Source organism: Nycticebus coucang, chromosome 2 (genome assembly GCF_027406575.1).
Source record: "Nycticebus coucang isolate mNycCou1 chromosome 2, mNycCou1.pri, whole genome shotgun sequence".
NCBI lineage: Eukaryota > Metazoa > Chordata > Mammalia > Primates > Lorisidae > Nycticebus > Nycticebus coucang.
Window position 1 is genome coordinate 166,981,380 of NC_069781.1, and position 16,722 is coordinate 166,998,101.

General features: G+C 49.8%; 1 protein-coding gene across 3 annotated transcripts in view; it reads left to right on the top strand.

The window, feature by feature from the left end:
- The window catches only part of CDH3 (cadherin 3), a 100,270-nt gene extending 95,791 nt beyond the window's left edge, over window positions 1-4,479 (top strand). For all 3 annotated transcript variants that reach the window (XM_053604785.1, XM_053604804.1, XM_053604794.1), the window contains 3 exons: window positions 66-196; window positions 554-700; window positions 3,632-4,479. In XM_053604785.1, the coding sequence (XP_053460760.1) occupies window positions 66-196; window positions 554-700; window positions 3,632-3,841 (488 nt within the window). In that variant the 3' untranslated portion in view covers window positions 3,842-4,479. The remainder of the gene's footprint in view (window positions 1-65; window positions 197-553; window positions 701-3,631) is intronic.
- The last annotated feature ends 12,243 nt before the right edge of the window (window positions 4,480-16,722 follow it).

A 16,722-nucleotide genomic window follows, 5' to 3' on the forward strand; every position in this document is an offset into this window, starting at 1 on the left:
CTCTGAGGACATGGGGGTCTTGGCCAGCCAGGCATTGTGTTCATTCCCATCCGCCAACTCTGCAGTGCTCCTGCTGGTGCTCCTCTTGTTGGTGAGAAAGAAGCGGAAGGTGAAGGAGCCCCTTCTACTCCCAGAAGATGACACCCGTGACAACGTCTTCTACTATGGTGAAGAAGGGGGCGGCGAAGAGGACCAGGTGGGATATTGGGGGATCTGGGAGACAGGAGATAGATGCCCTCGAGGTCCCTGGCAGGGATGATTAGGTCAACCAACTAACAGCGTTAGCTGTGTTGACCAGACCCAGGCAAGGAGTCTCCACGTAGGATCGACCATGGACACTCCTCTTCTGAGAGGGGTCTAGTCCATCACTGCAGTCTCTTTGACCCTAGGCAGGTTAACCTTGAACCTATACTTATTTTGGGAGGTTGGGGAGGATGGAAACTAGGGCTTTCAGAAACTCCCAACATTATATCTTCTAAGACCTACCTGGGTGCAAAGTTAAGTGGTGGAGAGGGGAGTCCTTCTCAATCCTGTTTGTGTCCTTTCCCTAAAGGACTATGACATCACCCAGCTCCACCGGGGTCTAGAGGCCAGGCCGGAGTTGGTTCTCCGAAATGACGTGGCACCAACCTTCATCCCCACACCCATGTACCGTCCTCGGCCAGCCAACCCAGACGAAATCGGCAACTTCATCATCGAGGTAAAGTGTGGCAGACCAGCCTAGGGTACCTCCTTCATTCAAGTCTCGCACCAGCAATACAAAGAACAAGTATGAGCTTGGAGTCTTACATCTGGGTTTAAATCCTGGCTCCACCAGCCGGCTGTGTGACCTCTAGCATATTTGAGTAACTTCTGGGGTTCTCTTTCCTCCTCCATAAAACCCTAACATGGAGAACGGCTAAAAATGATTAGGACTCAGGCAGACACAGTGGCTCACACCTATAATCCTAGCACTCTGGGAGGCTGAGGTGGGTGGTTTGCCTGAGCATGGTCTTCTGGTTCAAGACCATCCTGAGCAAGAGAGAGACCATGTCTCTACTAAAAATAGAAAAAACAGCTGGGCATGGTGGCAAGCATCTGTAGTCCCAGCTACTTAGGAGGCTGAGGCAAGAGGATCTCTTGAGACCAAGAGTTTGAGGTTGCTGTGAGCTGTGATGCCACAGCACACTCTGCCCAGAGTGACAGAGTGAGACTCTGTCTCAAAAAAAAAAAAAATTAGGACTCATTTAGTCAAAGATAGTAGTTATTAGAATACTTAAGCCAAACTTGGGATTGAATGTTTACAGATCCCATTGATTCCAGGGTAGAGCAAAGCTTGGAACCTCTGTTACAGATTACTTCAGGGATTAAATGAGTAAGCATCTAGAATGTCCTAATACAGGGGTTCCCAAGCCTACCTGCACATGGAAACACTTGGGGAACTTCAAAAACCTCTGATGCCAATGCCTCTGACTCGTCCTCAGAGATTGTAGGTAACTAAGAAAGTTTAGAATTTGTGTTACAGTCCATTATTTCACTTCCAAGAAACATAGTCAACAGTGTTCTTCCTGATTCACCTCTGCAAGTTTCTTTCTCTCTCTCTCTCTTTCTCTTTTGCGTGTGTGTGTGTGTGTGGCATCACAACTCACAGCAACCTCAAACTCTTGGACTCAACAATTCTTTTACCTCAGCCTCCCAAGTAGCTGGGACTACAGGTGCCCGCCACAATGCCTGGCTATTTTTTTCAGAGATGAGGTCTCGCTCTGGCTCAGGCTGGTCTCGAACCTGTGAGCTCAGGCAATCCACCTGCCTTGGCATCCCAAGTGCTGGGATTACAGGCATTGCCGCGGACCACCCTGTCGGTGGGCTTCAGTCCGAGGGGGAGCAGGGAGAAGGAACGAGGAAAGTTCAGAGGTCGGCGCAGGAAAGACAGTCTGACACACTACGGGTTAAAGTATGCAGCTGCAAATTCATTGTGAAACTTATGCAAGTACTTATACACTTCTGCTCACAGGCAGGGGCGTCATGGGTTACACAAGGGTCATTCTGAATTAGTGCGGAGGGTTCAGCTTTGAGAAAGTACATTGTGATTAGTGTCAGAGCACACAGACCTATGCTAAAGAAAAACAAAGTAATAAATTTTAAAGGCTGCCACGGTCGTTCAAGCTCCTGCGGGTGACTTGGCACGTAGAGCACCGTTTCTGATGCCGTTTGTGCAGGGGTCGCTGGGGGCGAAGCTCCGTGGAGCACAAGCCTCCTTACCAGCGTTCTAAAACGCGGACAGCGCCGCCTCACTACGGCTGTGGTGCCGTGGGTGCGGCAAGGCATGAGCCACCATGCCTGCAAATTTCAATGAGCTCCAATCATTGGTGTTGCTGGGAGGACTTCATTTGTTTCCATTCACACAGATTTTACAATTCTTGATTTTTGTGTATCTCAAAACTTTCATAATGACCCATGTTATTCAATTGTCTGAGTATGGCTTGGGCTTCAATTTTTTTTTTTTTTTTTTTTTGAGACAGGCTTACTCTGTCACCCTCCGTAGAGTGCTGAGGTGTCATAGCTCGCGGCAACTTCAAACTCTTAGGCTCAAGTGATCCTCTTGCCACAGCCTCCCAAGTATAGCTGGGACTACAGGAGCCCACCACAACGCCCAGCTATTTTTAGAGACAGGGTCTCACTCTTGCGCAGGCTGTTCTTAAACCTGAGAGCTCAAGGCAATCCACCTGTCTCGGCCTCCCAAGTGCTAGGATTACAGGCATGAGCTACCGTGTCTGGCCTGGGCTTCAGAATTTTTTTTTTTTTTTTTTTTTTTTTGTAGAGACAGAGTCTCACTTTATCGCCCTTGGTAGAGTGCCATGGCATCATACAGCTCACAGCAACCTCCAACTCCTGGGCTTAAGCGATTCTCTTGCCTCAGCCTCCCGAGTAGCTGGGACTACAGGCACCTGCCACAACGCCCAGCTATTTTTTGGTTGCAGTTCAGCCAGGGCCGGGTTTGAACCTGCCACCCTCGGTATATGGGGTCGGCACCCTACTGACTGAGCCACAGGCACCACCCGGGCTTCAGAATTTTTAAAAGCTTCTCCAGGTAATTTAAGCTTGGAAACTGTTGGACCTAGCTTGTAGCATTTATTTTTTTTTTTTTTTTTTTTTTTGGCCGGGGCTGGGTTTGAACCCGCCACCTCCGGCATATGGGACCGGCGCCCTACTCACTGAGCCACAGGCGCCGCCCTGTAGCATTTATTAAGTAATAATAGCTATTGTTGCCAGGGACCGTTCCAATAAATGCTTTACATAGATTTGCCTATGTTCATTTGTTGTCTGTGAAACTGTATGAATGAAGTTTCTCCATTTTACAGACAAGGAAACAGACATAGAGCCGTTAAGAGACTCACTCAAGGTCACAAGACTAGCATGTAGAGTCTGAGTTCTAGCTCAGGCTATCTGGTTGCAGAGTCCTGGCCCTCAGCCACAGGCCTTGTGCTGCATAGAGCACTTGTTATTTGCTGGTCTCTTTGCTGAGTACTTGAAATGGATTATTTCATTTCAACCTTCAAAACCTTTAAAGGAGGGGAGAAGTGGCCTCACAGATGGGGAAACAGGCATCAGGGCCCCAGCACCCCTAACTACCTGACCTCTGCTTCCGCAGAACCTGAAGGCGGCCAACACAGATCCCACGGCCCCACCCTATGACTCCCTGCTCGTGTTCGACTATGAGGGCAGCGGCTCCGATGCCGTGTCACTGAGCTCCCTCACCTCCTCAGCCTCTGACCAGGACCAAGATTACGACTATCTGAATGAGTGGGGCAGCCGCTTCAAGAAGCTGGCGGACATGTATGGTGGCGGTGAGGACAACTAGGCTGCCTGCCCTCAGGGCCAGGAACTAAACTTCAAGCCACAGCAGCATCTCCAAGGGCCCTCTGTCCCCCCTTCAGCCAAGAACTTTGGAGCTTGTCAGGAATTGGCTTTAGCAACTTGGAAGGGAGAAGCTACAAGTTTGACATTAGTGGGGTTGGTTTCTAAGCCTTTCAGAATGGACAAATGTGGGCCATGTGGCTTTGGCCCCGAAACCTCTTAGCCTAGGTCAGAGTGGCCTCAGGCTGGATTCCCATGAGTCTCTCATCTGCCGTAATATGCTCAGCCCTGTGTCCCAGGCCTGGACCTGCTCTGACTCATGATGACTTTCCCTCTGGAATGGACCCTTCTCCTTAGAAAAGAGGCCTCTTAGTAAAACAAAAATATTTTTCATTCTATCTTCAAAGTGTTAGAGGCGGGTCCTCTAGAAGCAAAGCCCAGAGCTGCTGGGCTCAGTGGCCCTTGTGCATTTCTCTGACTTCCAGGCCCCATGACCTGCATTTGGATGGATGGATCACTGCGTTTTTATACTGAGCGTGTCTAGGTTGTCCTTTATTTTTTATTTTTCCTGTTGTGTGCTATAGATGAAGGGTGATGACAATCATGTAAATGTACTGGAACTTTTTTATTAAAGGAACTTTTCCCAGAGGTGCCAAAGGAGTGAACTTTTTTTAAAAAGCAGCTTTTATTGGCTTTTATTGGCCACCATGCTCACGCCTACAATCCTACCATTCTGGGAGACCGTGCAGGAGGATCCCTTGAACTCAGGAGTTCAAGACCAGTCTGGGCAAGAGCAAGACCCTATCTCTACAAAAAATAGAAAAATTAGCTGGGAGTTGTGGCAGGGGCTTATAGTCCCAGCTACTTGGGAGGCTGAGCCAAGAGGATCACTTAAACCCAATACTTGAAGGTTGTTGTGAGCTATGATGATGCCATAGCACTTTACCCAGGGTGAGACTCTGTTTCAAAAAAAAAAAAAAAAAAGATAGGCTCAGTGCCTGTAGCACAGTGGTTACAGCGCTGGCCACAAACACTGAAGGTGGCAGGTTCAAACCCGGCCTGGGCCAGCTAAACAACTGCAACAAAAAAATATTTGGCCCTTGATTGCACTAATGTACACAGCTATGATTTAACAATAAAAAGAACAATAAAAAAATATATTTGGGGCTCGGTGCCTGTAGCTCAAGCAGCTAAGGCACCAGCCACATACACCAGAGCTGGTGGGTTCAAATCCAGCCCAGGCCTGCCAAACAACAATGACAACCACAACGAAAAAATAGCCAAGTGTTGTGGCAGGTACGTCCCAGCTACTTGGGAGGCTGAGGTAAGAGAATTGCTTAAGCCCAGGAGTTGGAGGTTGCTGTGAGCTATGACACCATGGCGCTTTACCCACGGTGACAGCTTGAGACTCTGTCTCAAAAAAAAAAAATTGGGGAGTTGTGGCAAACCCAACCCCAGCCAAAAACTGCAAAAAAAAAAAAAGAATCGCTTAAGGCCAAGAGTTTGAGGATGCCGTGAGCTGTGATGCCACGGTACTCTACCGAGGGTGACGTAGTAAGACTCTGTCTCAAATAAACCAAGATACAGTATATAATTCAATGGTTTTAGTCCCAGCTACTTGGGAAGCTGAGGCAAGAAGATCTCTTGAGCCCAAGAGTTGGAGGTTGCTGTGATCTATGATGCTACAGCACTCTACCTAGAGTGACAAAGTAAGTCACTGTCTCAAAATAAATAAAATATAATTCAGTGGTTTTTAGAACTCTCAGAGTTGTACAACAGAGTAGCCTCACTTAACCCTGCTGGCTATATCCCAGCTTCCTGAGGGTGGTAGAGAAAGCTCAGGATTAGCTTATAGGTAGACTCGGTTTGGGGGAAATCTGCCTTCCTCCCTGCAGCTTCGGAGCTGCTCCTCTTACCCCTGGGCTGGACCCCACCAGAGCCCAGTGAAGTCTCCCCTGCAACAGTGGCCGAGCTCTCCCAGCAATGCAGTGTGTGATGACAATGTCTTTATCTAAGCTGGGGGCTCCATGTTGAAAAGCAAGGGACGGAGAAGTCCAGCTCTGCTACTTTCTAGCAAGTCACTTAAACTCTAGTTGCCTCAGATTTTATGTTTATAAAATGGGGAGTTTTTAGGCAAAGCACGGTGGCTTATGCCTATAATCCTGGGAGGCCAAGGTGGGTAGACTGCCTGAGTTCAGGAGTTTGAGACCAACCTGAGCAAGAGAGAGACTTCATCTCTACTAAAAATAGAAAAATTAACCAGGTGTTGTGACAGGTACCTGCAGTCCCAGCTACTTGGGAGGCTGAGGTAAGAGGATTGCTTAAGGCCAAGAGTTTGAGGTTTCTGTGAGCTATAACACCATGGCATTCTACCCAGGGGTGACAGAGTGAGACTATCAAAAAAAAAAATGAATTTTTAGTGGCAATTAAGTTAATGAATATCTAGCACACAGTAAGTGTAATTTGTTAATTGGTAATAGCTACCATTTATTCAGTACTTTTGAGAGCCAGATGGCACTTAACTTTATTTCCTTTAAATGAACCCTTACAATCATCCTCTGAGGGAATTTTCCTCCTTATAACATAGCACATTGTATTTTTTTTAAAAAAAGAAGACCTGGTTGTGTGGCGCCTGTGGCTCAGTGGGTAGGGCGCCGGCCCCATATAGCAAGGGTGGCGGGTTCAAGCCTGGCCCCAGCTGAACGGCAACCAAAAAAAAAAAAAAATAGCCGGGCGTTGTGGCGGGCTCCTGTAGTCCCAGCTACTTGGGAGGCTGAGGCAAGAGAATCACTTAAGCCCAGGAGTTGGAGGTTGCTGTGAGCTGTGTGATGCCACAGCACTCTACCAAGGGCCATAAAGTGAGACTCTTGTCTCTACAAAAAAAAAAAAAAGAAGAAGACCTGGTTGTGAAAATCAAGCAAAACAGAAACTTAGAGAACCAAGCGAGGATGTCAGTGAAATTGGAACCTTCCTGACAATATGAGGGCATGAATGCAGAAATTAGGATGAAGAGGCATCAGTGATGAAACAATGCCATTACTGGTTTTAGGCTGGGCCAGGCAGCTCACTTCTGTAATCCCAGCACTTGGGGAGGCAGAAGGATCACTGAAGGCCAGGAGTTCAAGACCATTTGTGTCTTTGTTAATGTGAAGTTCAAAGTTTTCTTTGCAAGTAATCAAAAGAATCTGAAGTCAAGGTGAAGAAACTGCTGGAGTTGAAATGAATGTTTACTTCCCACAACAGTGACTAATTCTTCAAACCATCTGTGCTCACAGACCCTGAACCAGCAGTATCACTTGCTGAATCAAACTGGATGAGGCTTGCAATGCTTATGTAGAGCCCTCCACGTGACTAAAGCCTGATCAAGTTTATTGCTGAGCCTCCAAAGGATGAGGCTGAGGCTGCTGTCCTGGATGGGGAAATCAAAAGGGAATTCAGTAGGATGAGAAACCTCACCTGTCCTTGGTCCATAGCGCCCTCAGGCCAAAGCCACCTCGTCCCACTGAGCTGCAGCCTTGGTTTCCTACTGCCTCAGATTCCCTTATCCCAGGGCTCTGCTGCTGTAGCTGATATGGGGCTGTTGGCAGAGACACCTGCTACCCCTTATCTTCCACTCCCCTCTGAGAAGCCTGAATAAAGCAGGGAAAACCCTATCTTCAACTCAGGCTAATAATAAAACCAAATAGTTCCTGTTTAGATTGGTTTCCCTCTGAGATTTTTAGAGGAAAAGCAGCCTTTGCTAGCTTAGACTGGTCTCTGTGGCTGGATGCAGAGTCCCCTGACAATGGAGCCCGTCACCAGCCTCTAAGTCAGTGGTTCTCAACCTGTGGGCCGCAACCCACAGGAACTGTATTAAAGGGCTGCAGCATTGGGAAGGTTGAGAACCACTGGTCTAAGTCATTTAGAAAGGAGGGTCTGGGCTTTGTGACAAGGATAATGTTAAGTCTGGGCCTGGGCCTGCTTCCCATCTACAAGTGGAATCTTAGGACACTGGTCTTTGGGGTCTGTAACAAGAAGTCAAAATATTGCATTGAGAAGTCACTAGTGCTAACCACTCCCAGTGGTCACGACGCAGACCATAAACAACCCATATGGCCTACTGGACTAATGAGGACCACCTGAATGTCTAACTATATCCTTTACATATATAGAGGTCACTATGAAAGTTTTGAGATGGACTATGTTATTGACAGTATCCTGATTCACCTGTGCAAGTTTCACCTCTCCTGGTGTTGCTGGGAGGGCTTCATTTGTTTCCATGCACGCTGATTTTATGTTTCCTGATTTTTGTGTATCTCAAAACTTTCATAGTGACCCATGTAGTGCTTCAACAGCTTGGTGTACCTCCTTCCAGTGCTTTCTCCCCTCTCTGTTAGGTACACGTTTTGCAACAGGCATAAGGGACCGTTGGATTGTCCCCAACACATCCAGCTTGGATGTGTTGTCATTTATGTACTCTGACCACCATCCATGGACATCAGTAATTCTAGAGTTTTGCCCTGGTGTGTCCATCTTTGCAGATGCTTCAAAGCCAGTCGTACGGTCTGCCAGGGGTGTGAGAAGGGGAACATGGTTCTGGCTGAGGACAGGACTGCCTTAGTGGAGGGTTCAGGTTTGGATGACTGGCTGGTCCTGAAAGGCCACCTCAAGCTCCATTCTACTAAGTGATCTTTTCCCCCAGACTTTTTTTTTTTTTTTTTTTTGAGACAGAGCCTCAAGCTATTGCCCTGGGTAGAGTGCTGTGGCATCACAGCTCACAGCAACCTCCAACTCCTGGGCTTAAGTGGTTCTCTTGCCTCAGCCTCCCAAGTAGCTGGGACTACAGGCACCAGCCACAACGCCCGGCTAATTTTTGGTTGTAGTTGTCACTGTTTGGCAGGCCTGGGCTGGATTCGAACCCACCAGCTCTGGTGTATGTGGCTGGCGCCTTAACCTCTTGAGCTACAAGTGCTGAGCCTCCCTGAGACTTCTAAAGACCGCAGTCCCAGAACTCAAGTCCAGTAGAAAAGGTAATAAATATGAGCTTTCCTGGAAGGGGTTGGGAGTACCCAAAGACTTGTCTCTAGCCTTGTCCTCCCAGTGTGTTTCCTTATGAACCCCAAACTCAGAGCATCTTGAAAATGGCAAGATCCATTTCATGCCCTGTCATTTATAAATGGGAAAAGATAAAAGCCGTAAAAAAGACACTCCCTAAGTCCCCTCCAGTGGGGACAGAGATGGGCCAGTGCCCGGGCCTCACTTCACCCCATGCCTTTTCCCTTGTCACTGACCAGAAATCCTTTTTTCCTCCAAAAGGTGCTGCAGATAGGACTTAACTATCCATGTGGGCTTTGCCTGGGCCCTTGAGAGGCCTAAGGGGCTTGTTTCTTTCTCATTCCTAGAAGGTAGGTAAGGAAGGATCTGAGGCCTGGGGTTTCTGGCCTCCACGCTAAACATGGATCCCACTGCCCACTTCCAGGCTCCCACAGGGAAGAGGCCCAGCCAGAGAACTGCTGGGGGGGTGGGGGAGCAAATCTGGGAAGAGCCCTGGCAGTAGGCCTGCCATTGAAGGGAGGGTGTCAGTCACCCTGGAAGCCCCTCTTGCAGCCCACACCCTGTGTGCAGTTCCAGGCTCACTGGGGAACTCCAGAGGGCCAACCCCCTTCAGACTAAAGGCAGAACCTACCTCCTGTCTCCCACCAAAGTAATTCAGGAAAAACCACCTAACCCCTCTGTGCCTCAGTTTTCTCATCTGTAAAATAGGGGAGTAGGGCGGCGCCTGTGGCTCAAGGAGTAGGGCGCCGGTCCCATATGCCAGAGGTGGTGGGTTCAAACCCAGTCCTGGCCAAAAACCAAAAAAAAGAGAGAAAAAAAATAAAATAGGGGAGTAAATGAGTTAATACCTGTAACGTGCTCAGAAGGGTTCCTGTCTACAAACTCTATGTATGTGTTATTGTTCTTACCACTACCCACTGTGTGGTTAAAGGACTGGAAGGGCCAGCTGCTGCTCATTTATCTCCACATTCACACCATGGGTGGAGATTCTGCTTCCCAGCTCAAGGAATCCCAGAAAGTCCCAGACTTGTGGGAACGTCAGTGGTCAGGGTGGCTGCAGTTTCCCCAAAGGCCGAGTAGAGGGCGCTGGTCACCCAAACCGTAGCCTTGGTTGGTCGTGCCTCGAGGAGGTATGGAACAGTCTTACCCTGGGGCCACGTGTTGTGTGAGGCATTTGGGGGAAGATGGTGGTGGTGTTATCAAGGATGCAGTATCAGTAGTCAAATGTTTATTGCACCAAGGCCGGCCATGCTTGTCACACGTATGGAGGCGGTCACATGCTTTCCCACAGCAGGGAGAAAGGTGTTTTTTTTTTTTTAGAGACAGAGTCTCACTTTATGGCCCTCGGTAGAGTGCCGTGGCCTCACACAGCTCACAGCAACCTCCAACTCCTGGGCTTAAGCGATTCTCTTGCCTCAGCCTCCCGAGTAGCTGGGACTACAGGCGCCCGCCACAACGCCCGGCTATTTTCTGGTTGCAGTTCAGCCGGGGCAGGGTTTGAACCCACCACCCTGGGTATATGGGGCTGGCACCTTACCGACTGAGCCACAGGCGCCGACCAGGAGAAAGGTTTTATAGTTTTGTTTTGTTTTTTTGAGACAGAGCCTCAAGCTGTCGCCCTGGGTAGAGTGCTGTGGCATCACAGCTCACAGCAACCTCCAACTCCTGGGCTCAAGCGATTCTCCTGCCTCCGCCTCCCAAGTAGCTGGGGCCACAGGCACCTGCCACAGTGCCCGGCTATTTTTTGGTTGTAGCCATCATTGTTGTTTGGTGGGCCCAGGCTGGAATTGAACCCTGCAGCTCAAGTGTATGTGGCTGGCGCCTTAGCTGCTTGGGCCATGGGCACCGAGCCTTTATTTTTTTTTTTTCTTTGGCAGTCCTTGGCTAGGGCCTGGCCTGAACCCGCCACCTCCAGCACATGGCGCCAGCACCCTACCCCTTTGAGTCACAGATGCCAGCCTATAGTTCTCTTTTTATTTATTTATTTATTTATTTTATTTTTGGGGATTCATTGAGGGTAGAATAAGCCAGGTTACACTGATTGCATTTGTTAGGTAAAGTCCCTCTTGCAATCATGTCTTGCCAATAGCTCTTTTTTTTTTTTTTTTTGAGGCAGAGCCTCAACCTAGAGTGCTGTAGTAGCACAGCTCACAGCAACCTCCAACTCCAGGGCTCAAGTGATTCTCCTGCCTCCGCCTCCCAAGTAGCTGGGATTACAGGCGCCTGCCACAACGCCCAGCTATCTTTTGGTTGCAGCCGTCATTGTTGTTTGGCGGGCCCGGGCTGGATTTGAACCTGCCAGCTCAGGTGTATGTGGCTGGTGCCTTAGCTGCTTGAGCTACAGGCGCCAAGCCCGATAGTTCTTCTTAAAAAATAAATTAAGAGTCAGTTTAATGGCCACATACAGCCAGGAAGCAACAGATACTGTTTGGGATTTAGGTCTCTTTTGATTCCCAGATTCAGGAATCTTTTTAGCATTAGAATAATATCCTCAGGCTCCAGATGGGGCTGAGAGGTAGGCAGCAGAGCATCTTGGGGTGGTACAGCTACCCCCCTTCCCCGGCAGAGCCCCCTGACCCTGAGCCTCTAGCCCAGATGCAGAAAAGTCACAGCATCCCCAGACACTTTTGGGGTCCCCTTAAGTATATGGCCATTACCCTGGGGCTCTTCATTCATTCATTTAACAACTCGTATTAATGAGCATGAGTTCTGTGCCAGGTACTGTTCTAGGTGCTAGGGAGACAGAAATGAAGAAAAAGTTTAAAAAATCCTAGCCCTAACACATGGGGGCAAAAATATATATAGGACCCACATACCGCATGTGTCAAAGCTGTAAAATGTTAAGTTTCAGGCTGTAGTGAGGCATGATGACGCCACTGCATTCCAACCTAGTTGACAGAATGAGACCCTGCCTAAAAAAAAGAGATTATCTTCCTGTTTGGACAAGCACACCATCCAGTGATCTGGAAGGCCACGTTCAAATGTGGATTCTTAGGGCCGGGCACGGTGGCTCATGCCTGTAATCCTAGCACTCTGGAAGGCCGAGGAAGGTGGATTGTCTGAGCTCCGGAGTTGAGACCAGCCTGAGCAAGAGCCAGACTTGTCTCTAAAAATAGCTGGCTGTTGTGGTGGACGCTTGTAGTCTCAGCTACTCGAGAGGCTGAAGCAAGAAGATTACTTGAGCTCAAGAATTTGAGGTTGCTGTGAGAGCTCATGGCTCTCTAACGAGGGTGACAAAATATGACTCTGTCTCAAATAATAAATAAATCTAGACAAAGAATACTAAGCCAGAACGTGGTCACATGGGGAACGTTAGCCCCAGCCTAGTAGCATTGGCCCATTCCCTTTTCTTTTTCTTTTTTTTTTTTTTTTGTAGAGACTGAGTCTCACTGTACCGCCCTCGGGTAGAGTGCTGTGGCGTCACACGGCTCACAGCAACCTCTAACTCTTGGGCTTACGCGATTCTCTTGCCTCAGCCTCCCGAGCAGCTGGGACTACAGGCGCCCGCCACAACGCCCGGCTATTTTTTGGTTGCAGTTTGGCCGGGGCTGGGTTTGAACCCGCCACCCTCGGCATATGGGGCCGGCACCCTACTCACTGAGCCACAGGCGCCGCCCATTTTTTTTTTTTTTTTTTTTTTTGTAGAGACAGAGTCTCACTTTATGGCCCTCGGTAGAGTGCCGTGGCGTCACACAGCTCACAGCAACCTCCAACTCCTGGGCTTAAGTGATTCTCGTGCCTCAGCCTCCCAAGTAGCTGGGACTACAGGCGCCTGCCACAACGCCCGGCTATTTTTTGGTTGCAGTTTGGCCGGGGCCGGGTTTGAACCCGCCACCCTCGGTATATGGGGCCGGCGCCTTACCGACTGAGCCACAGGCGCCGCCCAGCCCATTCCCTTTTCTACACGCTCCATCCTACACTGCAGGGGTCCTTGTGCACATGTAAATGTGGCCCCCAGACCACATGTCCAGGTTCCCTTCACTGACCCCCCTTGGGGCCTAGGAGTACACACCTGGGTGGTGCTGGCTGTCCTAAAGACTTGGGAAGGCCTGGGGCCACTGACACAGGGAATTGTCTAGAGAGTGGGGAGGGGGGACACATTTCCATAGCCCCGTGTGGAGGCCAGAGGGGCAGAGCAGAGCCCTCTAAAGGGCAGCGCAGAGCCCCTTCCTGCCCAAAGGGGGTCCTCACTAGGAGACAGACCATAATAAACAAGATCACAAGATCACGTGGTGAACAGGGGGCATGGTAGTGGGTGAGTCTGTGGAGAATAGGACTGGGTGGGGGCTCAGTCTAGTAGCTAAGGAAGGCTTTAATGAGAAATTGGCATTTGAGCAAAGATTGGAGGATACCTGGGAGCAAGCGTGCAGGTATCACATCCAGGTAGAAGGAACAACGGCCCTGATGTGGGAGCAGGCTTGGCCAGGTTCATCAGGGAGGCCCCTGTGGCTGGAGCAGAGTGAGACAAAGTGAAGTTCTGGTCAGAGATGGAGACAAATAGGTAAGGAGAGGGGCCCAGGTACCCTGTCCCAGGCATCCTCCTTCATGACTATGCTGGAGGCTGAGTGCAGGCCAACAGTCCTAAGAAGAGGCCTGACTCAGCTGCATCAGGACCGGTGAAACCTGATTCTTCCTCTGCCCTACCCACGTCACTGAGGACAGCGCGGGCCTGCTTGGGCCTGCAGCAGCTGCAGAGCTGGCAGGCAGGAGGTGCAAGATTCCTCTCTCAGAGCCTGCCAGAGAGGACCCGATCTGTGGCAGAGCAGAGCCTCGGTCAAGAATATAGCCCCTGGCCAGGCCCAGTGGCTCAGGCCTGTAATCCTAGCACTCTGGGAGGCCGAAGAGGGTGGATTACCTGATCTCATAAGTTCAAGACCAGCCTAAGCCAGAGCGAGACCTCATCTACAGTGCCTGTAGTCCAGTTACTTGGGAGACTGAAACAAGAGAATCGCTTGAGCCTAAGAGTTTGAGGTTGCCGTGAGTTGTGACATCACGGCACTCTACTGGGGGCTACAAAGTGAGAGATTCTGTCTCAAACAAAGGAAAAAAAAGAATACAGCCCCTGGAAGTCACAGTTATGGGGGTGGCTCAGCAGCCTGACCTCTCTCAAAGGGCTGAAGGAGGCCCCTGTGGGGGCCTCCAGCCCTGCCTGACGAGCAGTATGGGCTCAGCAAGTGGTCAGTGCCAGCATTATTGTTGTGGTTGTCCTTAGGCCCTCTCCAAGTTGGGGTCCCGCCCATCCCTTTAGCTGCTCAAGCAATCCCTTCCCCCACTGCCCAGCAAGTAGCAGGGGTGTGGCAGGCCTCTGGGGAAATCCGAGAGGGGTGGGTGGATCAGGAATGTCTGGCTCTGTCCCAACCATGCTTGCCCCTGCTGCCTTCCAGTAAACCAGGCCTGGCGATTGATAGGGCAGGGCAGAGGAGACCCCTGTGTGTTACCCCAGGAACCTGATGACCAAGGCACCCCAGGAAGATGATGCTAACTGATCACGAGAATGGTAATTCTTTTTCATTTTTTTGAGATAGAGTCTCGCTCTGTTGCCAGGCTAGAGTGCCCTGGTGTCAGCCTAGTTCACAGGGACCTCAAACTCCTGGGTTCAATCCATCCCCTTCCCTCAGCCTCCCTGGTAGCTAGGATTACAGGCACCCACCACCAGGCCCAGCTAATTTTTCTATTTTTAGTAGAGACAGGGTCTCACTCTTGCTGAGGCTGATCTAGAACTCCTGAGCTCAAACAATCCACCCTCCTTGGCCTCCCAGAGTGCTAGGATTACAGGCGTAAACCATGGCTCCTGGCTGAGAATGATGATTCTTAGAGCTTCTATGAATCGAGCACTTTCCATGTGCCAGGCCATATGCTAAAGTTTCACTCCAAGTCAAAACCACATTTTCTTAGGGCCTTTGCACCTGCTGTGCCCTCCGCCTAGCATGCCATCTCCTAGATGTCTCTTGGCTTCTTCAAATCACTCAAATATCAGCTGGTCAGAGACACCATCTCTGGACCATCCTCATTTACTCCTTCTCACAACACTGTGCTCTCTGTCCTGTTGAGTCACTTTCCTCCTCTCTCTGAATATAAACTCCATGAAGGCAGGGATTTTTTTGTGTGTGTGACTCTGTCTCACTATGTCTACCCTTGGTAGAGTGCCATGGCATCACAGCTCACAGCAACCTTTAACTCTTGGGCTTAAGCGATTCTCTTGCCTTAGCCTCCCAAGTAGCTGGGACTATAGACACTCACCACAGTGCCCAACTATTTTTTGGTTCTAGTTCTCTTTGTTGTTTGGCAGGCTCAGGCTGGATTCGAACTCACCAGCTCCGGTGTATGTGGCTGGCGCTCTAGCCGCTGAGCTACAGGTGCAGAGTCAAAGGCAGGGATTTTTGTCTGTTTTCTTCACTGATATACTCTCAGACAGTAGCGCCTGCCACTTAGCAGGTACTCAATTAATACTTATTGAAGGGCGGCGCCTGTGGCTCAGTGAGTAGGGCGCCGGCCCCATATGCCGAGGGTGGCGGGTTCAAACCCAGCCCTGGCCAAACTGCAACAGAAAAATAGCCGGGCGTTGTGGCGGGCGCCTGTAGTCCCAGCTGCTCGGGAGGCTGAGGCAAGAGAATCGCTTAAGCCCAAGAGTTAAGAGGTTGCTGTGAGCCGTGTGATGCCACGGCACTCTACCTGAGGGCAGTAAAGTGAGACTCTGTCTCTACCAAAAAAAAAAAAAAAAATACTTATTGAACAAAAGTGCTTTACAAAACAGATTCCTTTCTGAAGATGAGAAAACCAACACCACAGGGCAGCGCCTGTGGCTCAGTGAGTAGGGCACCAGCCCCATATACCGAGGGTGGCAGGTTCAAACCCAGCCCCATCCAAACTGCAACCAAAAAATAGCCGGGCATTGTGGCGGGTGCCTGTAGTCCCAGCTGCTCGGGAGGCTGAGGCAAGAGAATCGCGTAAGCCCAAGAGCTGGAGGTTGCTGTGAGTCCTGTGACGTCATGGTGCTCTACCGAAGGCAGTAAAGTGAGACTCTATCTCTACAAAAAAAAAAAAAAAAAAAAGAAAGCCAACACCCCAGGAGGTAAGGTAAGTTACCCAGGTGGTACCCAGATTGTAAGCAGCAGAGCTGAAAGAATCCATGGACACCGTGTGACTTCTCGTTTAATCCTAACAGCAGTCCTTGGAGTAGTCGAGATTATTCCATTTTACAGAGGGCAAACTGAAGCCAGAGAGTGCCAAGGTGGGAGCTGAAGCTGGTTTTGTCTGTTCTGACCAAGCTCTAGTTTTCTAAAATGTGGACTTTGTGCCGCGGTGGGATGTAAGATAATTTTAGGTGATACACGACCAAGGTGTTAATATACTGAATGGGGTCAGGTGCGGTGGCTCATGCCAGTAATCCCAGCACTCTGGGAGGCCGAGGCAGGTGGATTGCTTGAGCTCAGGAGTTTGAGACCAGCCTGAACAAGAGCAAGACCCTGTCTCTACTAAAAATGAATGAATGAATGTATGAATGAATGAATCAGGAGTTGTGGTTGTGGTGGGCACCCATAGTCCCAGCTACTCAGGTGGCTCAGGCAGGAGGATCACTTGAACTGAAGAGTTTGAGGTTTCTATGAGCCAGTATGACACTCTAGCCTGGGCAACTAAGTGAGACTGTCTCAAAAGAAAAAAAAAAAATCTCTGGCCTCTACTCACTTGATGCCAGTAGCACTCCCAGCCCAGGGTGACAACCATAAGTGTGTCCAGACGTTGCCAAGTGTCCTCTGGGGAGCAGAATGTCCCAGGTTAAGAAGTACTGCACTAGGGGGACGGACTGGGATGGTGAGGCCCACTCAGACTAGCAGACAGGAAGCCAGTACA